General features: G+C 62.6%; 2 protein-coding genes across 2 annotated transcripts; one reads left to right on the forward strand and one right to left on the reverse strand.

Moving 5' to 3' along the window:
- The first annotated feature begins 549 nt into the window (after positions 1-549).
- G6PC3 (glucose-6-phosphatase catalytic subunit 3) lies at positions 550-3,083 on the forward strand. Its single transcript, XM_057400105.1, is given in 7 exon segments — positions 550-778; positions 861-967; positions 1,059-1,137; positions 1,212-1,330; positions 1,647-1,786; positions 2,342-2,420; positions 2,737-3,083. Coding segments are annotated over 7 exon segments (1,089 nt in total). The 5' UTR covers positions 550-560.
- Positions 3,084-4,866: 1,783 nt separating this feature from the next.
- HDAC5 (histone deacetylase 5) lies at positions 4,867-25,122 on the reverse strand. Its single transcript, XM_057400093.1, is given in 28 exon segments — positions 4,867-4,906; positions 6,293-6,410; positions 7,530-7,614; positions 7,909-8,042; positions 8,122-8,240; positions 9,150-9,247; positions 9,327-9,446; positions 9,516-9,603; positions 9,679-9,734; positions 12,643-12,750; positions 12,819-12,868; positions 12,968-13,088; positions 13,169-13,302; positions 13,955-14,105; positions 14,766-14,969; positions 15,515-15,705; positions 15,772-15,951; positions 16,413-16,548; positions 17,663-17,775; positions 18,186-18,317; positions 18,713-18,802; positions 18,805-18,839; positions 18,966-19,080; positions 19,276-19,399; positions 20,190-20,368; positions 22,737-22,802; positions 24,430-24,519; positions 25,018-25,122. Coding segments are annotated over 28 exon segments (3,159 nt in total). The 5' UTR covers positions 25,100-25,122.
- Between the last annotated feature and the right edge of the window lie 1,076 nt (positions 25,123-26,198).

Raw genomic sequence — 26,198 nt, forward strand, 5'->3', positions numbered from 1 at the left:
CAGAGGGACCTATAGAGACCCACAGAGACCCATAGGGACCTATAGAGACCCAGAGGGACCTATAGAGACCTATAGGGACCTATAGAGACCCAGAGCGACCTATAGAGACCCATAGGGACCTATACAGACCCATAGAGAACTATAGAGACCTATACAGACCCATAGGGACCTATAGGGACCTATAGAGACCCAGAGCGACCTATTAGAGACCCATAGGGACCTATACAGACTCATAGAGAACTATAGAGACCTATACAGACCTATAGGGACCTATAGAGACCCAGAGCGACCTATTAGAGACCCATAGGGACCTATACAGACCCATAGAGAACTATAGAGACCTATACAGACCCATAGGGACCCATAGGGACCTATAGAGACCCATAGGGACCTATAGAGACCCATAGAGACTCATAGGGACCCATAGGGACCTATAGAGACCCATAGAGACCCATAGGGACCTATAGAGACCCCACGTCTGGCGTAGGGGACCCACAGAGCCCCCAGGCCTGGCCTAGCCCAGCCCCGTTCCCCCCGCAGCGCTCCCGGTGTCCGCGGCCATGGATGCGCTGCACGAGGCCGGGATCCGCTTTGCGGCGCTGCTGCAGGCGGGGCCGTCCTGGCTGGAGCGGGTCCTGGTCCCGCTGACCTCCGTGGCCGACCCCAAGCACGTCTTCACCGTCTGCTTCCCGCTCTGCTACTCCCTGGAGCCAGGCGTGGGGACGGCGGTGCTGTGGGGCGCGCTGCTGGCCGAGTGGCTCAACGTGGTGCTCAAGTGGTGAGGAGGGCGGGGGGGGGTTCGCGGTCCCCAGCGGGCCGCGGCCCCGCATCCATCGCCGTGCGCTGCCTGTCCCCGCCAGGCTCCTCTGCGGCGAGCGGCCCTTCTGGTGGCTCCATGAGTCGGGAATGGCGGCGCGGGAGCTGCTGGCGCTGCGGCAGTTCCCTGTGTCCTGCGAGAGCGGACCCGGTGAGCGGGATCCGGAGCCCCGCATGCACAGGGCCGGGGCCCGGCTCCATCCTCATCCTCCCGCGCCCCACTCCCCGCGCTCCCTCCGCAGGGAGCCCCTCGGGGCACTGCATGGTCACGGCGGCAGCGCTGTGGCCGCTCGTGGCCGCGCTGCGCGCCCGCTGCAGGAGGTGAGTGCTGGGAGCGGCCGCTGGGAAGCGGGAGCCCGGGAATTCCCACCTGGAAAACTGCCCCCTGCAAGCAGCCCCGCGCTGAGGATCCTGCCCGGCGCTGCCTACGTCCTGCTGCTGGCGGCCGTGGGGCTCTCGAGGGTCTTCGTCCTGGCCCACTTCCCCCATCAGGTGGTGACCGGCACCGTGGCAGGTCAGTGGGGCTGACCCCCATCTATGGGGCGGGTCAGTGGGGCTGACCCCCTTCTATGGGGCGGGTCAGTGGGGCTGACCCCCATCTATGGGGTGGGTCTGTGGGGCTGACCCCCTTCTATGGGGCGGGTCTGTGGGGCTGACCCCCATCTATGGGGCGGGTCAGTGGCGGCTGACCCCCATCTATGGGGCGGATCAGTGGGGCTGACCCCCATCTATGGGGCGGATCAGTGGGGCTGACCCCCATCTATGGGGTGGGTCAGTGGGGGGTCACCCCTATCTACGGGGCAGCTCCCCCTGACCCGCGGGTGCTGCAGGGGTGGTGCTGGGCTGGGGGCTGCAGGGCCGCACCCCGGGGTCCCCCCGCGCCTTTGCCTTCGCCGCGCTGCTCCTGCCACTCAGCGCCCTCATCCTGCGCTGGGTCCTGAGCGCTGCCGGGTTCGACGTCGACTGGTGAGTGCTGGGTGGGGTAAGCCCCACCTCCTGCCCCACAGCCACCCCCCAGTGCTTGTTGCAGGGGGCTTGGGGGCTTCCCCTCTCTGGTGCCCCTAAGGGCAGCTTCCACCACTGAGGCCTGAAGCCCTGGCCAGGTAAGTCCTGCCCCATGGACAGGGGTTCCAGATGGTGTGTTCACACGTAAATGTGGGCCCCATGTCCCGTAGATGGGACCTGCCCCATAGAGAGGGGTTCCAACCCCATAGATGTGGGTCCTGGCCCCAAAGATGGTAGTTTCACCCATAGACGGGCTTCCTAGCCACATGGCACCCTACAGTCTCCCTGCCCTAGGTCAAGTCACCTGGCCACGCAGTGGTGCTCCAGCCCCACAGCTGTATCCCAGCCCCATATCCATGTGTCCTGTCCCACAGCTGTATCCCAGCCCCACATCTATGTGTCCCGCCCCACAGCTGCTCTCCCCCCCATGTGTCCCGCCCACAGCAGGTCCATCTATGTGTCCCGCCCCCTGGCCCCACAGCTGCTCCCCCCCCCCAGCTCCATCCCCCCGGCCTCTCAGTGGTGCTCCAGCCCCACAGCTGTATCCCAGCCCCACAGCTGTATCCCAGCCCCACATCTATGTGTCCCGCCCACAGCTGTATCCCAGCCCCACATCTATGTGTCCCGCCCACAGCTGTACCCCAGCCCCATATCCATGTGTCCCGCCCCACAGCTGCTCCCCCCCCCAGCTCCATCCCCCCTGGCCTCGCAGTGGTGCTCCAGCCCCACAGCTGTATCCCAGCCCCACATCTATGTGTCCCATCCCACAGCTGTACCCCAGCCCCATATCCATGTGTCCCGCCCACCCCACAGCTGCTCCCCCCCCCAGCTCCATCCCCCCGGCCTCGCAGCGATGCTCCCGCCCCATAGCAGCGTCCCCGCCCCACATCCGTGGGTCGCTCCCCGCAGCCGCTCCGTGTCCCCCCAGGTCCCTCCTCCTCGCCGCCCGTTGGTGCTCCAGCCCCGCCTGGCTCCGCCCGGACTCGCGGCCCCTGGCCTCGCTGTGGCGGGACGCGGGCTCCGCGCTGGGGCTGGCGCTGGCGGCCGCGGCTCCCGCTCCGCGCCTGGGCCCGTGGCCGCGCTTGGCCGGGGCCGGGGCCGCGGTGGCCGCGCTCCAGGGGCTGCAGCGGCTGCGGGAGCCGCGGGACCCCGCGCTCTGCTCCGGGAGCTGCGCGCTCCGCGCCGCCGTGGGGCCCTGGCTCGTGGGCTCGGCGCTGCCGCGGCTCCTCGCGGGGCTCAGCCGCGCCCCACACCGCGAGTAGCGACCCCCAAGTGTGGGGCGGGGGGGGGGCACCCCATTTGTAACCAAATAAAGGCTGTTACCGACCGGACCCCGCCTCCGTCAGTGCCATGGGGACACGGGGGGCGCCAAGGCGGTGCCCCCCCCCCCGCAGTTCTATTGCCAGAACCCGTTTATTTCTCCGAGGACGTGGTACAAAACAGGGACCCGGACCCACAGCGAGTGGAGCCCCCAACACCCCCCCCAACGGAGCTGTGGGGCGCTGGGAGCCCCCCATTGAATGGGGACAGGCCCAGGGCCCCTCCCACGGGGGGTGGGGGGGGACACTGGGACCCCCATCTCCGCCGCACCCCCCCCCCCATGTGGGCCCCCCGATAAAAAAATACTATTAAATAATACATCTGTAATAAAATTATATCCTTTGATGGGGGGGGGTGGGAAGTGATGGGAAAGGTGAGCGGGATGAACCCGTCTGGGGGGTTCCCTTCTTCCCTCCGTGAACAACAAAGGTTTATCTCAAGGAAGGTGCCAGCATCCCTCACCCATCCCCATGGATCCCTCACCCATCCCTATGGATCCATCACCCATCCCTATGGATCCCTCACCCATCCCCATGGATCCCTCACCCATCCCTATGGATCCATCACCCATCCCCATGGATCCCTCACCCATCCCTATGGATCCCTCACCCATCCCCATGGATCCCTCACCCATCCCTATGGATCCCTCACCCATCCCCATGGATCCCTCACCCATCCCTATGGATCCGTCACCCATCCCTATGGATCCCTCACCCATACCCATGGATCCATCACCCATCCCTATGGATCCCTCACCCATCCCCATGGATCCCTCACCCATCCCCATGAATCCATCACCCAACATCCCCAGGATCCCTCACCCATCCCTATGGACCCATCACCCATCCCCATAGATCCATCACCCAACATCCCCAGGATCCCTCACCCATCCCTATGGATCCATCACCCATCCCTATGGATCCCTCACCCATCCCCATGGATCCATCACCCATCCCTATGGATCCCTCACCCATACACATGGATCCATCACCCATCCCTATGGATCCCTCACCCATACCCATGGATCAATCACCCATCCCTATGGATCCCTCACCCATACCCATGGATCCATCACCCAACATCCCCAGCATCCATCACCCATCCCCATGGATCCATCACCCAAAATCCCCAGGATCCCTCACCCATCCCTATGGATCCATCACCCATCCCCATGGATCCCTCACCCATCCCTATGGATCCCTCACCCATCCCTATGGATCCATCATCTCCGGGGGTGACCGAGGGGCATGGACAAGGGTGCGAAAGGAAAACTAAAGGAAGTAGATGGAGACCCCCCCCCCAAATCCCAGGAAATTTAAGGCATGAAACCAAAACCCACCGGAGCAAATGGAAGGCACAAAATTCCCATCGGCTCCTCCCGGGATGGGGGAGAACGAGGGAGAAAACAAGGGAAAGACCCTCAGAGCGGGACAGGAGCCGGGGGGGTGATGGGACACAATGGGATCCAATGGGACACAATGGGATCCAATGGGACACAATGGGATCCAATGGGACACAATGGACACAATGGGGGGGAGATCTGAACTCGGGGGGGTGGTGGGGAGGGGGGTGGATTTTTTTTGTCCTTTTCTGCCTTTTTTAATAGAAAAAGAAAATATTTTCCTCTTTTTTTCCCACTTTTCTGCCCAATTCCCACTTTTTTTTTGTCTTTTTCTGCGGTTTTCCAGTGGTTTTTGGGGATTCCCGGGGTTTGCTCCGGCTCGGTCACAGCGCGGGCTCTGCCTCCATCGGCTCCTCGGCTGGCCTGGGAGAGCGGGAATGCTGGGATCCGGCACCGGGATGCGGCTGCGCCCCCTCCGCGGGACACAGCGGGGAGCGGAGCCACGCGTGTGGGTCCATGAGGATGCACGTGTACGGGTCCATGCATCCCCCAGGAACACGCATCCCACCGAGGACATGCGGGGCTCCATGCACAGCCAGCACATGCGTGTCCATGCACACATTTCTGCACACGCTGTCACACACTGCACACGCCTCTGCACACGCCAACACACGTGTCCGTGCACACACCATCACACGTGTCTCTGCACACATGACCATGCACATGCCATCACACACGCTATCACACGTGTGACACCATGCACACCCTATTACACACGTCCCTGCATAAGCTATCACACATGAGCATGCACACACTATCACATGTACCCATGCACACGTGCCCATGCACACACTATCACACATGCCCATGCACACGCTATCACACATGCCCATGCACACGCTATCACACGTGCCCATGCACACACTATCACATGTATCCACACACACGTGTCCTTTCACATGCTATCACCTGTATCCATGCACATGCTATCACACACGTGTCCCTGCACACGCTCTCACACACGTGTCCCTGCACACGCTATCACCTGTATCCATGCACACGCTATCACACACGTGTCCCTGCACACGCTATCACCTGTATCCATGCACACGCTATCACACACGTGTCCCTGCACACGCTCTCACACACGTGTCCCTGCACACGCTATCACCTGTATCCATGCACACGCTATCACACACGTGTCCCTGCACACGCTCACACACGTGTCCCTCACACACGTGTCACACCTTGCACACGCTATCACCTGTATCCATGCACACGCTCACACATCACACACGTGTCCCTGCACACGCATCTCACACACGTGTCCCTGCACACACTATCACCTGTATCCATGCACACGCACACACGCTCTCACACACGTGTCCCTGCACACGCTATCACCTGTCCATCCATGCTATCACACACGCTGCACATCACACACGTGTCCCTGCACACGCTCTCACCTGTATCCATGCACACGCTCTCACACACGTCCCTGCACACGCTATCACCTGTATCCATGCACACGCTATCACACACGTGTCCCTGCACACGCTCTCACCTGTATCCATGCACACGCTCTCACACACGTGTCCCTGCACACGCTATCACCTGTATCCATGCACACGCTCTCACACACGTGTCCCTGCACACGCTCTCACCTGTATCCATGCACACGCTATCACACACGTATCCATGCACACGCTATCACCTGTATCCATGCACACGCTCTCACACACGTGTCCCTGCACACGCTACCTCACCTGTATCCATGCACGCTCTCACACACGTGTCCCTGCACCCCACCGTATCCATGCACAGCACGTGTGGGCCATGGCCGGGTGTCGCCTATCCTCTGCCTGCCCCGTCCCCCCAGCGTTGAGCCACGGGGCCCCCCCACGCTTCAGAGAGCCCCAGTGCCGGCCTGCGACAGAGACGGGGCCCGTGGGGCACCCCCACGGACACCTCCTATGGGGCACCCGTGGCAGAGACACCCCCACAGACACCTCCTATGGGGCACCCACAGCAGGGACACCCCCACAGACACCTCCTATGGGGCACCCACAGCAGGGACACCCCCACAGACACCTCCTATGGGGCACCCGCGGCAGGGACACCCCCACAGACACCTCCTATGGGGCACCCACAGCAGGGACACCCCCACAGACACCTCCTATGGGGCACCCACAGCAGAGACACCCCCACAGACACCTCCTATGGGGCACCCACAGCAGAGACACCCCCACAGACACCTCCTATGGGGCACCCACAGACACCTCCTATGGGGACACAGACACACCACAGACACCTCCTATGGGGCACCCACAGCAGGGACACCCCCACAGACACCTCCTATGGTGCACCCTCTGCAGGGACACCCCCACAGACACCTCCTATGGGGCACCCACAGCAGAGACACCCCCACAGACACCTCCTATGGGGCACCCACAGCAGAGACACCCCCACAGACACCTCCTATGGGGCACCCACAGCAGAGACACCCCCACAGACACCTCCTATGGGGCACCCACAGCAGGGACACCCCCACAGACACCTCCTATGGGGCACCCACAGCAGAGACACCCCCACAGACACCTCCTATGGGGCACCCACAGCAGGGACACCCCCACAGACACCTCCTATGGGGCACCCACAGCAGGGACACCCCCACAGACACCTCCTATGGGGCACCCACAGCAGGGACACCCCCACAGACACCTCCTATGGGGCACCCACAGCAGGGACACCCCCACAGACACCTCCTATGGGGCACCCACAGCAGGGACACCCCCACAGACACCTCCTATGGGGCACCCAGCAGGGACACCCCCACAGACACCTCCTATGGGGCACCCGCGGCAGGGACACCCCCACAGACACCTCCTATGGGGCACCCGCGGCAGGGACACCCCCACAGACACCTCCTATGGGGCACCCGTGGCAGAGACACCCCCACAGACACCTCCTATGGGGCACCCGTGGCAGAGACACCCCCCCGGTGAGGAAAGCCCCGGGGGTTCCCCCATGCCCCCATAGGGCTCACTCTGGATCTCGATGACTTTCTCCAGCGCGGCCGCCGCGTTCACGTTCGGTTTCTGCTGCAGCAAGGACGGGTCCAGCGGCTCCAGCTGGGGGGGCACCACGTGAGGACCCCAGCACCCCCCCACCCAGCAATGGGGTGTCCCATTGGGGATGTCTGCGGGTCCCATGGCGGGGGGGGGTCACACAGGGGGTCCCACAGGTGGTGGTGGGGATCCCATGGATGGGTGTGGGATGTCCCATGGGAGGTGGGGGGTGTCCCCATTGGTTTCATGGGGGTCCCCCTAGGTGGTGGTGGGGGTCCCGGGGGGGGGTTGTCGCATGGATGTGGGGGTGTCCCGGGGGGGATGTCCCGTATGGGCCCCATGGGGGTGCCCGGGTACCTCCAAGCCCAGCAGGGCGCTCACGCAGGCCTCGGAGGCGTCACAGATGGCGGTGAGGTCGTGCCCCCCCTCGAGCGCCAGCACCACGCGTCCCCCCGCCAGCATCATCAGCTGCTTCGTGAGGTGCCCGAAGCCTGGGGGGGGCACGGGGGGGTGACACCGAGCCCTGAGAACCCCCCCATAGCCCCCCCGTGCCCCCCCCGCCCCGCTCACACTTGGCGCTCACGGAGTAGCCCCCCAGGGGTGAGAGGTGCCCCTCAACGGCGTCGAACCCGGCTGAGACCAGCACCAGCTCCGGGCAGAACTCGCTGGCCACCGGCATCACCACGGTCCTGGGCACAGGCACAGGGGGACCCCCGGGTGCAGGGACCCCCCCCAGGACACGGGGATCCCCCAGGGAACAGGGACCCCCCTCCTAGGACACCGGGACCCCACTCCCAATGATGCAGGGACCCCCTTAATGATGCAGGGACCTCACTCAGGACATAAAAGGGACCACCAAGGGTGCAGGGACCCAATAGGACACAATGACACCCCACAGTGCAGGGACCCAATAGGACACAATGACACCCAGGGTGCAGGGACCCAATAGGACACAATGACACCCCAGGGTGCAGGAACCCAATAGGACACAATGACACCCCAGGGTGCAGGGACCCAATAGGACACAATGACACCCCAGGGTGCAGGGACCCAATAGGACACAATGACACCCCAGGGTGCAGGAACCCAATAGGACACAATGACACAATGACACACCCCAGGGTGCAGGGACCCAATAGGACACAATGACACCCCAGGGTGCAGGGACCCAATAGGACACAATGACACCCCAGGGTGCAGGAACCCAATAGGACACAATGACACCCCAGGGTGCAGGGACCCAATAGGACACAATGACACCCCAGGGTGCAGGGACCCAATAGGACACAATGACACCCCAGGGTGCAGGAACCCAATAGGACACAATGACACCCCACGGTGCAGGAACCCAATAGGACACAATGACACCCCACGGTGCAGGAACCCAATAGGACACAATGACACCCCAAGGGTGCAGGGACCCCCCAAGGGCATAGGGAGACCCCAGCGGTGCAAGGAACCCCGGCAGGGTACAGGGACCCCTCCTAGGACACAAGCATCTGCCCAGGACATGGGGACACCCCCCAGGGCACAGGGACCCCCCAAAGACACAGGGACCCCCCAAGGGCCCGCCCCCCCCGACACAGCCCCCTGCTCACCTGAAGGCAGTCAGATATTCCACATCCCCAATGGGGGGGTCCACCCCCCCGGTCCAGGCGATGTTGATGTTGAAGCCCACCCCCATTCCGCTGCCCACCTAAGCACAGCGCGGTCACCCCCTGCCGCTGGTACAACACAGGGTGACCCCCCCACCAATAGGGACCCCCCCCCGGTACCTCCTCAGGGGCGCCGCTGCCAGGGAAGAAGTTGCCATCGTCGTAACGGTGCAGGGAGATGTAGAGCACGGCCGGGTCGCTGTAGAACGCCTGCTGGGTGCCATTGCCATGGTGGATGTCCTGGGGGGGACACAGCACGTCAGGGACCCCCCAGCACCCCTGCGACCCCTCGCCATGGGGGGGCCTTACCCAGTCCACGATGAGGATCCTGCTCACGCTGAGCTTCTGCTGCAGCAGCTTGGCCGAGATGGCCACCGAGTTGAAGAAGCAGAAGCCCCTGGGGGGGGCACGGTCAGTGCTGGGGGGCATCCCCGACAGCCCCAACACCGCCCCCCCGTGTCCCTGCACTCACATGGCCGTGGACTCCTCGGCGTGGTGCCCCGGTGGGCGGATGACAGCGAAGCCGTTCTGCGAGGACACACGCGTGTGACATGTGCGGTGCGTGACACGTGTGGTGCGTGTGACACGTGTGCATGACACGTGCGTGGTGCGTGTGACACGTGTGGTGCGTGTGACACGTGTGGTGCGTGTGACACGTGTGGTGCGTGTGACACGTGTGGTGCGTGACACGTGTGTGGTGCGTGTGACACGTGTGGTGCGTGTGACACGTGTGGTGCATGACACGTGTGTGGTGCGTGTGACACGTGTGGTGCGTGTGACACGTGTGGTGCGTGACACGTGTGGTGCGTGTGACACGTGTGGTGCATGACACGTGGGGTGCGTGTGACACGTGTGCTGCGTGACACACGTGTGGTGCGTGTGACACGTGTGGTGCGTGACACGCGTGTGGTGCGTGGGACACGTGTGGTGCGTGGGACACGTGTGGTGCGTGGGACACGTGTGGTGCGTGGGACACGTGTGGCGCGTGACACGCATGTGGTGCTTGTGACACGTGTGGTGCGTGACACACATGTGGTGCGTGTGACACGTGTGGTGCGTGACACGCATGTGGTGCGACACGTGTGGTGCGTGACACGTGTGACATGGGCACATGACACATCTGTGCCAGGGTGTGCACAAGGGCTGCTCTGAGCGTGCACACGTGTGAGGTATACATGTGCAGGCACACACATGATGAATGTATGTGCTGTCATGCATGCACACATGTGATGTATGCACAGGGCACACACGCTTGCTGCCATGGACACGTGCTTGAGACCCATCACAGACACCAGTGAGTGTGAGCTTGCACAGGGGCTGTTGCACCACCAGGCAAGCATGCACAAGAGCAGTGCAAGGGCACGCGAGGACCATCACACGCACAGGTAAGCACACAAGTGAGCTCCATGCATGCAGAAGCGTGCATAAGGACCATTGCACAAGCGTGGTGCACGCACATGGCACACACATGGATGGTGCACACGGATGATGCACACAATGCACACGCATGGTGCACACAGAAGGTGAACACAGATGGTGCACGATACACATGAATGATACACACGCATGGTGCACACGGGAGGTGAACATGGTGCACGCGGATGGTGCACATGATACACATGAATGATGCATACAATGCACACGCATGGTGCACATGGGAGGTGAACACAGTGCACACGGATGGTGCACACGATACACATGAATGATGCACACAATGCACACAGATGATGCATATGCACACACGGATGATGTATACACACACACATGGATGATGTACACACACATCCATGCATGTGGATGGTAAACATGACGCACACATGCATGGTGCACACATGGATGGTGCACACAATGCACAAGGATGATGCACACGATGCACATAATGGATGATGCATAGGTTGCACACGTATGGCGCGCACGATGTACACAATGCACTCATGGATGATGCACATGTATGGTGCACATGATGCACACACAGATGACGTGCACACGGATGTGCACACAATGCACACACGGATCATGCACACACACACATGGATGATGCACACACACGGATAATGCCCATGCACACACAGATTATGCACACACACACACACAGATGGTGCACACACGGATGATGCACACCCACATGATGCACACACACAGTGGATGATGCACACACACGCACACACACGATGCACACACACACATGGATGATGCACACCCACATGATGCAAACACACACAGATGATGCACACACACGATACACACGCATGCACAGATGATGCACACATGCACGGATGATGCACACACGCACGCACGGATGATGCACACACGCACGCACGGATGATGCACACACGCACGCACGGATGATGCACACGCACGCATGGATGATGCACACACACATGGATGATGCACACACGCACAGATGATGCACACACGCACGCAGGGATGATGCACACACGCATACGGGGATGATGCACACACGCACGCACGGATGATGCACACATGCACGCACGGATGATGCACACACGCACACAGGGATGATGCACACACGCACAGATGATGCACACACGCACGCACGGACGATGCACACATGCACGCACGGATGATGCACGCACGGATGATGCACACACGCACGCAGGGATGATGCACACACGCATACGGGGATGATGCACACACGCACACATGGATGATGCACACACGCACGCAGGGATAATGCACACAGGCACACAGGGATGATGCACACACGCACAGATGATGCACACACGCACACATGGATGATGCACACACGCACACATGGATGATGCACACACACACGCACACACGCACACAGGGATGATGCACACACGCACAGATGATGCACACACGCACACATGGATGATGCACACACACACAGATGATGCACACACGCACACATGGATGATGCACACACGCACACATGGATGATGCACACACGCACGCAGGGATGATGCACACACGCACGCAGGGATGATGCACACACACATGGATGATGCACACACGCACACAGGGATGATGCACACACGCAGGGATGATGCACACACGCACACAGGGATGATGCACACACGCACGCAGGGATGATGCACACACACACAGATGATGCACACACGCACGCAGGGATGATGCACACACACACAGATGATGCACTGCCACACGCAGGGATGATGCACACACACACGCACAGATGATGCACACACGCACGCAGGGATGATGCACACACGCACAGATGATGCACACACGCACGCAGGGATGATGCACACACACACAGATGATGCACACACACGCACACACACATGGATGATGCACACACGCACACAGGGATGATGCACACACGCACGCAGGGATGATGCACACACGCACACAGGGATGATGCACACACGCACGCAGGGATGATGCACACACACCCCCACGCACTCCCACACTCACTGCTCTCGCTCACCTGGATCTCCCCGGCCGCCACCTTGAAGGCGAGCTCGAGCAGGCAGCCCACGGCCGTGCGCACGGCGCTGGGCGAGTGCAGCTCGTTCCACACCGTGTCGCTGTCCACCTGCGGGGGCACGGGGGGGTCACACCGGGACACGGGGACACCCGGACCCCCCTGCAGCAGGGACTCACCCCGATGCCGCCGCACGGCAGCACCGCGTACGTCTTCTGGGTGATGGGACCTGCGGGATGGAGCGGGGTGATGGGGGCGATGGGGACAGCGCAGGGGTCTGTCCCCCCCCCCCCCCCCCCCCCCAAAATGGGGACCCCCCAGCTCCTACCCAGCAGCTTCTTGCTGTCGAGCTTCTGGCGGTTGAGGGGGCTGGTGCCATAGAGCAGCGCGTGGTGCTCCGAGTGCACCGTCTGGATCTCCTCCAGCGTCGCCTTCCTGCCCCGGATGCGCTGGGAGGGATGCAGGGAACGGGGTGACCCCCGCCCACGTAAAGGGGATGATAAGGGAGGGCCCCCCGCGCCGTCCTCACCTCGCACTTGCCCAGCAGCCCCGTCTCCTGCAGCCGGGACCAGATGCTCTGGATGCGGCCGGCGTGCTCGGGGTGGATGTTGGTGTTCCCGCACGTGCACTGGTGCTTCAGCATGAAGGTGTCGTACACCAGCCCTGCGGGGCACCGGGATCCAATGGGACAGCAGGATCCAATGGGATATGGGGAACCCCGGGCACCACAAGGGATGGAGAACCCCATAAAACACAGGGATCAGATGGGACATGGGGAGCCAATGGGAACCCCGGGCACCCCAAGGGGTGGGGAACCCCATAGAACACAGGGATCCAATGCGATATGGGGATTCAATGGGACATGAGGGACCCCAAATACCGCAATAATACCCATATAACCATGTAATACCGTAATGTACGCGTATAACACAGAGATCCAATGGACATAGGGATCCAATGGCACACACGGAATCCTGGGCACCCCAAGGGATGGAAAACCCCATATGATACAGGGATCCCACAGGACACAGGGAATCCATGCATAGGGACTCAATGGGACACGGGGAACCCCAGGTACCCCAAAGGATGGGGAAACCTGTGGGAGAGGAGGACCCAGTGGGACATGGGCACTCCAGGACACCCTGAGGGATGGGGCACCTCATGGGACATGGGGATCCCATGGGATAGGGGGAGCCCAAGGCACCCCAACAGATGGGAGCACCAGGGGACAGAAGGATCCTATGGACCCCTATGGCTCCTATGGGACAGGGGGGTCCCTGGCAATGGGCACCCCAAGGGCTGGGCCCCCCTGTACCTGTGCTGAAGCGGAGCTGGGGGCCCCCATCGGGCTGGAGGGGCTGGGTGCTGGGGGGGGACGAGTGCGTACGGGCGAGCGCCGGGTGTGGCAGCGCCAGCAGTGCCGGGGGGGGGCCTGGGAACAGCGGCACCGGCGCCTCAGGAAGCATCTGGGGGGGGATCTCCGTTAGAGACCCCCCCATCAGCACTGGGATCCCCATCATAACCCCCCCATCAGCACTGGGATCCCCATCATAACCCCTCCATCAGCACCGAGACCTCCATGAGACCCCCCCTCCATCAGCACTGGGATCCCCATCATAACCCCTCCATCAGCACTGGGATCCCCATCATAACCCCTCCATCAGCACTGGGATCCCCATCATAACCCCTCCATCAGCACTGGGATCCCCATCATAACCCCTCCATCAGCACTGGGATCCCCATCATAACCCCTCCATCAGCACTGGGATCCCCATCATAACCCCTCCATCAGCACTGGGATCCCCATCATAACCCCCCCATCAGCACTGGGATCCCCATCATAACCCCCCCATCAGCACTGGGATCCCCATCATAACCCCCCATCAGCACTGGGATCCCCATCATAACCCCCCCATCAGCACTGGGATCCCCATCATAACCCCTCCATCAGCACTGGGATCCCCATCATAACCCCCCATCAGCACTGGGATCCCCATCATAACCCCCATAACCCCCCATCAGCACTGGGATCCCATCAGCACTGGGATCCCCATCATAACCCCCCCATCAGCACTGGGATCCCCATCATAACCCCCCCATCAGCACTGGGCCCCCCCGGCTCTCACCTGCTGGAAGGGGCCCCCCAGCTCGGGGCCATCGGGCTCGTCCCCGCTGCCTCCCGGCTCCTCAGGGTCCCGGGGGGGGTCCGAGGGCAGCGGGGAGGGCTCCTGGTCCTGCGGGGGGGGCGACTGCTGCTCCGTCAGCTCCTCCTCTGTCTCCTCGCGGTGCGTGGGGGGGGGCCGCGGGAGCTCCCCAGCCTTGGGCAGCAGCTGTGGGGGGGCACAGTGACCCATGGTGCCGTATAGCACCCATAGTACCCCACAGCACCCCATAGCACCCCATCGCAACCCACAGCACCCCACAGCAACCCACAGCACTCCATAGCACCCCATAGCAACCCACAGCACCCCATAGCAACCCACAGCACTCCACAGCACCCCACAGCACCCCATAGCAACCCACAGCACTCCATAGCACCCCATAGCAACCCACAGCACCCCATAGCAACCCACAGCACTCCATAGCACCCCATAGCAACCCACAGCACCCCATAGCAACCCACAGCACTCCATAGCACCCCATAGCAACCCACAGCACTCCACAGCACCCCATAGCAACCCACAGCACCCCATAGCAACCCACAGTGCTCCATAAACGCCTCATAGCGCTCCATAGCACCCCACAGTGTTCCATAGCACCCTATAAGTACCCCACAGCGTCCCATAAACGCCCCACAGCGCTCCGTAGCACCCCATAAGCACCCATAGCACCACACAGCGCCCCACAGGCACGCCACAGCGCCCCGCAGCCCCACCTTGCCGAGCGGGACCTGCTGCTTGTCGAGGAAGTGGTGCTGGAGGGCGCCGTGGGGCAGCGCCTGCGGGCTCTGGGGCAGCGGGGACGACTGCGTGCGGCTGAGGGGCCGGTGCCGCGGCAGCTTCGGCACCGCCCGCACGGAGCCCGCGCGGTCCCCGGGGCCCAGCGCGGGGCGGGCGTGGATCGGGACTGCGGGAGAGGGGGCGGTGAGGGCCGGGGGGGCGGCGCGGGGGTCCCGGTCCGTGCCCCACTCACCCGCCAGGAGCCCGCTCTGCTGCCGCGCCTGTTCCAGCAGCAGCACCCGCTGCAGCAGCGACCCGGGGCCGGCCGCGGGGTCCCCGTCCAGGGCCGCTCCCCCGCCCAGCAGCGAGGGGGCGCTCAGGAGCTGCGCGGGCAGCGCGGGGCGCAGCGCGGGGGGGCGCGCGCGGGCTCCACCTGCGGGGCAGAGTCCGGGCCCCCCCCCCCCCCCCAATGGGGTCCCCGCATTGACCCCCTGAGCCCCCCGGGCCCTGCGCCACCCACACTGGGGGTCCGCACCCCCCCCCCCAAGTCCCTGTGCCTCTGCCGTGGGTCCCCATCCCACCCTATGGGATCCCAGGTCCCTCAGCCCCACTACCGGTTCCCACAGCAACCCTATGGAATTCCTACACCAGAACCCCCCCCCCCATAGTGTCCCAGGTCCCCCTGAGTCCCCATAGCAACCCCATGGATCCCAGGTCTCCATGCCCCCACCGAGGGGCTCCCCATACCAACCCTATGGGGTCCCAGCTCCCACCCAATGGGGTCCCTACCCCCCACGATGTTCCATGCCCCCCTATGGGTCCCCATAGCAACCCAATCAGGTCCCTGTCACCCCCCCCATAGGGTCCCCTATTGATGCTATGTCCCCCCCCGACCCCGGGTGCTGCTCACAGGGAGAGGGGGGCCGGGCCCCGGCAGCCCCAGGGAGATGTTGGGCAGCGACGGGGACGTGTAGAGGCTGAGCTGGGGCACGGCATCGAGGGGCAGCGGCCGGGGCTGCGGCAGGAGCTGCTGCGGGGACACGCCAGGGACACGCCATTGACACACCATCAACATGCCACTGACATGCCCTTGACACACCATCAACACGCCATTGACATGCCATCAACATGCCATTAACACGCCGTTAACATGCCCCTGACATGGCATCGACACGCCATTGACACGCCATCAACATGCCATTGACACGCCATCAACATGCCATGGACACATGCCATCGACAAGCCACTGACACACCACGGACATGCAATTGACACACCATGGACACGCCAGCAGTATGCTATTGACATGCCAGTGACAGGTCAGCAACACGTCATTAACACGTTACTGACACACCACTGACATGCACACACCCAAATACATGTGTGAAAGCACCAAATGCATACATGGAACATGATGCATGCATGCACAACACATACCAATGGCTGGATGCATCTGAACACGTGGACACCCTGAGCATGCTAACAGCACACGCGTGCACATGCTCACTCACATGACACACACTTGTACATGTCGCTCACATGATGCACACGCATACACGTTGCTCACATGGCACATATGTGTACATGTTGCTCACAACACGTGCACACCCTCACTCACATGACACACACATGTACACGTGTTGCTCACATGACGTGCACATATACATATTGCTCACATGACACACATAGGCACACCCTCGCTCACGACATATGAGCACATCGCTCACATGATGCATGTATGTCGCTTATAACACACATGTACATGTCGCTCACAGGACACACGTGCATGTGTCGCTCACATGATGCACACGTGTACATGTTGCTCACATGACATACATGCACACCCTCGCTCGCATGACACACGTGTACATGTCGCTCACATGATGCATGTACGTCACTCACATGATGCACGTACGTCACTCACATGATGCACACGTGTGTGTGCAGCTCACGATGCACAGGCATACATGTCGCTCACATGACGCACACATTTACACACGACACACACGTGTACACATCGCACACATGACACACACATGTACGCGTTGCTCGCATGACGCACACATGTACATGTTGCTCACATGATGCATACATGTATGTGTCGCTCACATGACGCACACGTGCACACACGTGTGTGGCCGTACCTGCGCGGGGATGTTGGGCACGGAGCCCGTGAGCCCGTTCTCGGCACTGGGGGAGCTGTTGGGGGAGCTGGGCCCGGAGCCGGGGGCGCTGCTGCTGCTGCTCACGGAGCACACTGCGGGGGGAACGCGTGTGTTACACACGTTACAGGAGTGCACACACAGCACACCCGCGCACGTTACATACGTGTGCACAAGTATGTGCAGGCACACACAACCACAGGCAGGCAGATGTGCTGAGCAAGCATGAATGTGCACAAGCACACACGTGCACACGTGCCGCAGGAGCTGGGAGCAGGAGGGGGACACTGGCACCCATGATCCCATCATTCCCACGGCTCCCATCACTTCCATGACTCTCACCATTCCCAAGGCTCCAATGGCTCTCATCACTCCAACAGCTCCCAGCACTCCCACGGCTTCCATGGGCTCCCATCACACCCATCACCCCCATAGCTCCCTTTGCTCCCAAGGCTCCCATTTCTCTCATCACCCTCACGGCTCCCATTCTCCCGTTCCTGCTCACCCGTGATCTCCACGGTTCTCTTCCTGCAGGCGCTGAGCACGGCTCCGTCCTTCCTGCGCAGCAAGGGGCTGCTCCGGCGCTCGGCCACCTTCTGCTTCAGCCGGGAGCGAACCTTCAGGTTGGGCTCCGACGCTGGGGGGGGCACACATCAGCCAGGGGGGGCCTGTATCCCTGCATCCCTGTATCCCTGCATCCCCCTATCCCTGCATCCCTGCATCCCCCTATCCCTGCATCCCTGCATCCCTGTATCCCTGCATCCCCCTATCCCTGCATCCCCCTATCCCTGCATCCCCCTATCCCTGCATCCCCGTGTCCCTGCATCCCCGTACCCCTGCATCCCCGTATCCCTGCATCCCCGTATCCCTGCATCCCCGTATCCCTGCATCCCCGTATCCCTGCATCCCCGTATCCCTGCATCCCCGTATCCCTGCATCCCCGTATCCCTGCATCCCCCTATCCCTGCATCCCCCTATCCCTGCATCCCCGTGTCCCTGCATCCCCCCATCCACCCCTGTCCCAGCACCCACCGGTCTTGCGGAGCGGGAAATCATCCCGGGAATCGTACGTCCCGAGCAGGGGGGGGCGATAGGATGGGGGGTCCCGGGGCGGCCCGCCGGGGGGGGGGAGCTCTGGTCCAACGACGTGTGATGGGCCCTGGGGCGATGGGGGATACAGAGCCCATTGGTCTGCACCACCCACGCATCACGTGATACCTGCTCCCATGGGGAGCACGGCACCCCCCCCCAAGAGGGGCCTGGGGAGGTGCAGGGGGGCACCCACCAACAAGTGGGGTGCTGGGGAAGGGAATGGTTGGGGGGGGCCGTGCCCGGCTCCTTCGTTTTGCTGAGCAGGAACTCCTGGAGCTTCAGCTTCACCTCCGTGCTGGCGATGGCGCCTGGGGGGGCACACTGGGGTTGGGGGACACAGCACAGACCCCCCTAGCCCCACTGCACCCCAAGCCCCCCCAGCCCTCCGTAACAGCCCCCAACCCCCACTGCCAGCAGCCACCACCTCTGCTCCCAGCCCCCTGGAAACCCCCCAGGATCCTCCCATAGGACCCAGTGGGACCCTTTGGGCACCCCCCGCTCACTGTCCCGGCCGCGGTCCTTGCGCAGCTGCTCCAGGCGCTGCTGCTCCAGCTCCTGCCGCTCCCGCTGCCGCTGCTGCTCCAGCTCCTGCTGCCGGCGCGCGGCCAGAGCCTCCTGCTGCTGCTGCTGCCCCGCAGCGGGACCTCAGCACCGCGCTGGAGCCACCGGGGCAGCCCCATGGCTCCAGCACCACCAATCCCGCCCCATGGCTCCAGCACCACCTATCCCGCCCCATGGCTCCAGCACCACCAATCCCACCCCATGGCTCCAGCACCACCAATCCCACCCCATGGCTCCAGCACCACCAATCCCGCCCCATGGCTCCAGCACCACCAATCTCCATCCAATGGCTCCACCACCCCGCTCAGTGCCCCACATTTCCATCACCCTCCTAACCTCCCCAACAGCTCCACCACCCCAGATCGGTGACGTCCCATATCCCCATCACCCCCAATCTCCCTCCAATGGCTCCACCACCGTGGCCAGGTGATGCTCTCCAGCTCCATCAGTCTCCATCACTCCAACGGCTCCATCACGCCCAATCTCGCCCCAGATGCTCCACTCCCCCAGACAGGTGATGCCCTCCAGCTCCAGCCCCATCACCCCCAATCCCACCAGCACCCCGAGAGTCAATAGCCCACATCTCCATCACCTCCTCCATCTCCCCCAATGGCTCCATCAACCCAGACACGACACCCCACGTCTCCATCACCGTGATGACTCCATCACCACAGACTCATGATGTCCCACATCTCCACCACCCCAACGGCTCCATCACCACAGACAAGCAATACCCCACACCTCCATCATGCCAACACCTCCATCACCCCAGACAGTCAAAACCCCAACTCTCCACCCCAACGGCTCCCACACCCCGGACAGTCCATGCCCCACGTCTCCATCCCGCCGCGCGCACCTTGAGGTGGTTCTGGAGCTGCGCCTCGTGCTGGCGCGTGAGGTGCTCGTGCTGCTTCTGGAACTCGGCGAACAGGAGCTGCTTCTGGAGCTGCTGCTGCTGCCTCAGGGCCTCCAGCTCCCGCTGCAGCTGCCGCTCCCGCGCCGCCGCCGCCAGCACCGGCCCCGGCGCCTCCGGCCCTGCCGCACCCAGCGGGGTCTGAGGGGGCTCAGGGGCCATTGGGGGGGGGGGCAATGGGGGGAGGTTGGGTTGTCAGGGATCAGCCCCCTCCTATCGGAGCCCAATGCTCTGGGTGAGCCCCGCAGCCCCAACCAGGGGTCACCCTGAGCTGAGCCCCATTTACAACATGCACCAATGGGGGGGAGATTGAGCCCCCCACAACACTGAGGGGGAAGGGGGGGCCCATCACAAAGGGGGGGGGCAGGTTACAGGACCTGGCTTTGGAGGGGTCACACACACCCCCCAGAAATGGGGGTGGGGCTGATGAAACCCCTGCCCCCCCCCCCCACTCCTGCACATCGGGAACTGACATTGGTGCTTGTCACCAGCCCCCCTCAATGACCCCCCCACAGACCAACCAGCACCCACAGACCAACCAGCACCCACCGACCAACCAGCACCCATCGACCAACCAGCACCCATCGACCAACCAGCACCCATCGACCAACCAGAACCCATAGACCAACCAGAACCCATAGACCAACCAGAACCCCACAGACCAACCAGAACCCACAGACCAACCAGAACCCATAGACCAACCAGAACCCATAGACCAACCAGAACCCATAGACCAAACAGAACCCCACAGACCAACCGGCACCCACAGACCAACCAGAACCCCACAGACCAACCAGAACCCATAGACCAACCAGAACCCCACAGACCAACCAGCACCCACAGACCAACCAGCACCCATCGACCAACCAGCACCCATCGACCAACCAGCACCCATCGACCAACCAGAACCCATAGACCAACCAGAACCCATAGACCAACCAGAACCCCACAGACCAACCAGAACCCACAGACCAACCAGAACCCATAGACCAACCAGAACCCATAGACCAACCAGAACCCCACAGACCAACCGGCACCCACAGACCAACCAGAACCCCACAGACCAACCAGAACCCATAGACCAACCAGAACCCCACAGACCAACCAGAACCCACAGACCAACCAGAACCCCACAGACCAACCAGAACCCCACAGACCAACCAGCACCCATCAACCAACCAGAACCCCACAGACCAACCAGCACCCATAGACCAACCAGAACCCCACAGACCAACCAGCACCCATAGACCAACCAGAACCCATAGACCAACCAGAACCCATAGACCAACCAGCACCACAGACCAACCGGCACCCACAGACCAACCGGCACCCATCGACCAACCAGCACCCATCGACCAACCAGCACCCACAGACCAACCAGCACCCATAGACCAACCAGAACCCATAGACCAACCAGAACCCATAGACCAACCAGAACCCAGCACCCACAGACCAACCAGCACCCATAGACCAACCAGAACCCATAGACCAACCAGAACCCATAGACCAACCAGCACCACAGACCAACCGGCACCCACAGACCAACCGGCACCCACAGACCAACCGGCACCCACAGACCAACCAGCACCCACAGACCAACCAGCACCCATAGACCAACCAGCACCCACAGACCAACCAGCACCCATAGACCAACCGGCACCCACAGAGCAGCCAGCGCCCACAGACCAACCAGAACCCATAGACCAACCGGCACCCATAGACAAACCGGCACCCACAGACCAACCAGAACCCATAGACCAACCAGAACCTCCACAGACCAACCAGCACCCATAGACCAACCAGAACCCATGGACCTACCAGCACCCACAGACCAACCAGCACCCACAGACCCACCAGCACCCATAGACCAACCAGCACCCATTGACCAACCAGCACCCCACAGACCAACCAGCAGCCATAGACCAACCAGCACCCACAGACCAACCAGCACCCACAGACCAACCAGCACCCCAGAGACCAACCAGCACCCACAGACCAACCAGAACCCATGGACCAACCAGCACTCACAGACCAACCAGCACCCATAGACCAACCAGCACCCATAGACCAACCAGCACCCATTGATCAACCAGCACCCATAGACCAACCAGAACCCCACAGACCAACCAGCCCCCATAGACCAACCAGCCCCCATAGACCAACCAGCACCCATTGACCAACCAGCACCCATAGACCAATTAGAACCCATGGACCAACCAGCACCCACAGACCAACCAGCACCCACAGACCAACCAGCACCCACAGACCAACCAGCACCTCCCAATCTATCCCAGCCCTAGGGTTGGGGGTCCTGTGGGTCATGGGGACACAGAGAGGGAGAGCTGGGACCCTCCTTGTTCCCCCTCCTGCCCACCCCTGGGACCCTGCCATGGGGCACCCACCTCCCTGCACACTCCCATACACCAACAGTGGGGGGCAGGCTGGGTTTGGGGGGGCAGAGAGGGGAGGACAGGAACCCCCCTCACTCACCTGGGCCCGGCAGGAGCTGGGGGTGGGACAGGAGCTCCAGGGAAGGCTCATGGCCAGACCCCCCCTCTGCAGAGAAACAGCCCCGTGGCCCCATAGACAGACATTATGGGGGCCCCAAACCAGCCTCAACCCCCCCAAACCAGCCACCCCCTTCCATAGGGCAGCCAGGAGCCACCGAGCATCCCCCCAGTGAGGAGGGGTCCATCCTGGGCAGAGCAATGCTGCCCCCCCCCCCCAAGCCAGGCTCGTCGCTCCAGTGCCTGGGAACAGCCAGTTATAAACAGGGCTCGGGGGGGGGACCAGGATGTGCCCCATGGGATGGGGAGCACCATGACCCCCACCTAACACACAGCCCCAAACCCCCCCCAGCCCCTCATTGCTGGGGACGCCAACCCCAATCAGCGCTGCGGGGAATGAACCCTGGGTTTGGCAATGCCCCCCCCCCCCCCACTTCCCAATGCGACCCCCACTAAAGATGGGGGGGTCTCAGCATGGAGGGGGGCACAAACATGGACTCAGCACTGACATCAGTGACCCACAGCGGGGGGGTGATGATGGGGTGAGGTGGGGACCCCCATGGGCAGGAGCCACGTTTATTTACCGGGACGCTCATCCCAAGCCAAGGCTTTTAATAACTGGGATATTTCTGGCCTGGGCCCCCCCGGCGCTGGGGGTTGACGTCAGCCCGGCTATTCCTGGTGCTGCTGCGGGCAGGAGGCCACCGGGGTGGGCCCCCCCCCGTGCTGGACCCGGGCAGGGAGATGGGAGCGGGGATGTGCAGCCCCATCCAGATGTGGGGCACATCTGTGTGCTGGGATGAGGGGGACAATGGGGACCCCAACAGGGGTGGAGGAGCTGGGGGGGGGGGGTGTGCTCAGTCCCGTGGGAACATCCTGGTGCAGCTGAGCTTTGGGGAGAGCCCTATGGGGCATGGAGCATCCAAAGGGATTCCCAAAGAGCAACTGGGGACCCCTCTGTCGAGTGCCCCTGAGACCAGCCCAACCCCTGACTGCAGCCAAGGGCCCCATCCCACGGGAGCAGCCCCTGGACCTGCCCGGGGATGGAGCGGGAGGACCGGGCTGTGTCCCCATCGCACCACGCGCCAGCCCCGTGCCGGGCAATGGTCCAGCAAAAGCAGTGGGTGGATAACGGGGGGGGGGGGGGGGGTCTGGGGACACCCCCACATCCCCATCCCATCCCATCCACCAGTGAGCCCCTGGCTCCAGCTGCCCCGTGCACCACAATGCGCAGGGTCCCACGTGTCCGGATGCCACCGGCATTCCCATTGGGATAATGACAGGGTGGCTTCGAGAAGGAGCTGGTGGCAGCCGGTCCACGTGGCGGGTGCCACCGGGGGGGGGTCACCCCGTGTCCCGACACCCCCACATCCAACACGATTCAGGATGCTGTGACCGGCCCCTGCCTCAGCCTCCCCCCATGGATGCCGGAGCTCCGGGACCCACGGGATGGGGGCTCCGGCACCGTGCCCAGCGCCCGTCTCGCACCACAGCGGCACCAACGGCGCAAGGCGACGGGTCCGACATCAGACAGCGCGGGGGGGGGACCGGGACCACGACCCCACACATACAACGGGACGGGGCTGCACGGGCATGGACGGGGATGGACGGGGCTCCAACGGGGATGGACGGGGACGGACGGGGCTGCACCGCTGCGGCCCCCCCGTGGCTCTCACCTGCATCACTCGGGGGCTCCATGGTGCCGGGGGGGCCGCGCTCCGGTGGTGCCGTCAGCGCCAGGACTGCGCCCGCGGGGAACGGGAGCCCTGCGGGACCCGGCGTCAGCACCGCGGCCCCCCCCGAGCCCGGACCCCCCCTCCCAAAGCCAAGCAATGGGGTCCCGGCGCCGAGGACGGGCAGGATGCGGCCCCCTGGAAGAGGGTGCGGGTTCGAGGGGTGCCCGCAGGGGACGGGGGGCACGGGGGGGGGGGGTTACACAAGGCTCCGCATTGGAACGGGGGGGCACGCACAGCCCATAGGGACACGGGTGACCCCCCCTGCACCGCAGCGGGCCCGGACCCAGCCCCACGGGGGGGTCACGCACGCACAGACCCGCAGGGAAGGGGCTGGGGGCACACACGATGGGTCCCGGCGCTGCAGTCCCCCCCCCGCACCCCCAATTCCAAAACCCCCATTGCAAAGCCCCCCCCCCCAAAAACAGCACGGACGCCCCATAGCCCCATAGCGCTGCCCCCCCATAGCCCAGACCCCCCCCCATGGCCGCCCTATGGTGCGGCCCCCCCATAGCCCCCCCCACCCCGTACCTGGCCGCTGCCCGCCCCGCGCGCGCGCCGCCGCCCCTCCTCCATCTTTGCCGCGCGGCCCCGCCCGCCCCGACAACAACATTCGGTGACGTCACTCGCCGTCACGTGACGGGGCCCGCGCTCTAAAAATAGACACTGCCCCCCCCCCCCGAAAACACAGCCCCGGGCGTGCAACCGCACGTGACCGAGTGTGCAAGGGCACGTGACAAGGTGTGAGTGTACAATGGGACACCATTGAGTGTGTGTGAGTGTGCACTGACACGTGCGTGTGTGTGTAAGTGTGCAATGGTCTGGTGTGCAAACATGAGAGCATGTGTGCGAGTGTGCACTGAGAGGTGTGTGTGTGAGTGTGCAATGGGCTGGTGTGCAAACATGAGAGCATGTGTGTGTGCACTGACACGTGTGTGTGTGAGTGTGCAATGGGCTGGTGTGCAAACATGAGAGCATGTGTGCAAGTGTGCACTGAGAGGTGTGTGTGTGAGTGTGCAATGGGCTGGTGTGCAAACACATGAGAGCATGTGCGTGTGCACTGACACGTGTGTGTGTGAGTGTGCAATGGGCTGGTGTGCAAACACATGAGAGCATGTGTGTGTGCACTGAAACGTGTGTGTGAGAGTGTGAAATGGGCTGGTGTGCAAACACATGAGAGCATGTGTGTGAGTGTGCGTTGACACGTGTGTGTGTGAGTGCAATGGGCTGGTGTGCAAACACATGAGAGCATGTGTGTGAGTGTGCACTGACATGTGTGTGTGTGAGTGTGCAATGGGCTGGTGTGCAAACACATGAGAGCATGTGTGTGAGTGTGCACTGACACGTGTGTGTGTGTCCTGTGTGCTGCTGCGCACTAGCCACATGGGAGTGTGTACCGTACACACGTGAGAACGCATGTGAGTGTGTCTCAAGGACTGGTGTGCAATGGCACGTCCATGTGTACAAGTGTGCACTGTGCTGTGTGCAGACACATGTGCAAGTGTGCACCAAGTGCTGCTGTGCACTAGTGCATATGTGAGAGCACATGCGAGTGTGCGCCTAGGCATTAACACACGTGTGTGTGTGCACCATGGGTGTGTGAACGTGTGCCCGACTGGTGTGCAGTTGCACATGCGTGTGCACTCACGCTCACACTCGTTCATACACTCACACTCACACTCACAGTCATGCTCACACTCGTTCATACACTC

The sequence above is a fragment of the Pezoporus wallicus genome, unplaced genomic scaffold (genome assembly GCF_028554395.1).
Source record: "Pezoporus wallicus isolate ANWC-B61680 ecotype Strahan unplaced genomic scaffold, APGP_CSIRO_Pwel_v1 contig_1735, whole genome shotgun sequence".
NCBI classification, from domain to species: domain Eukaryota; kingdom Metazoa; phylum Chordata; class Aves; order Psittaciformes; family Psittacidae; genus Pezoporus; species Pezoporus wallicus.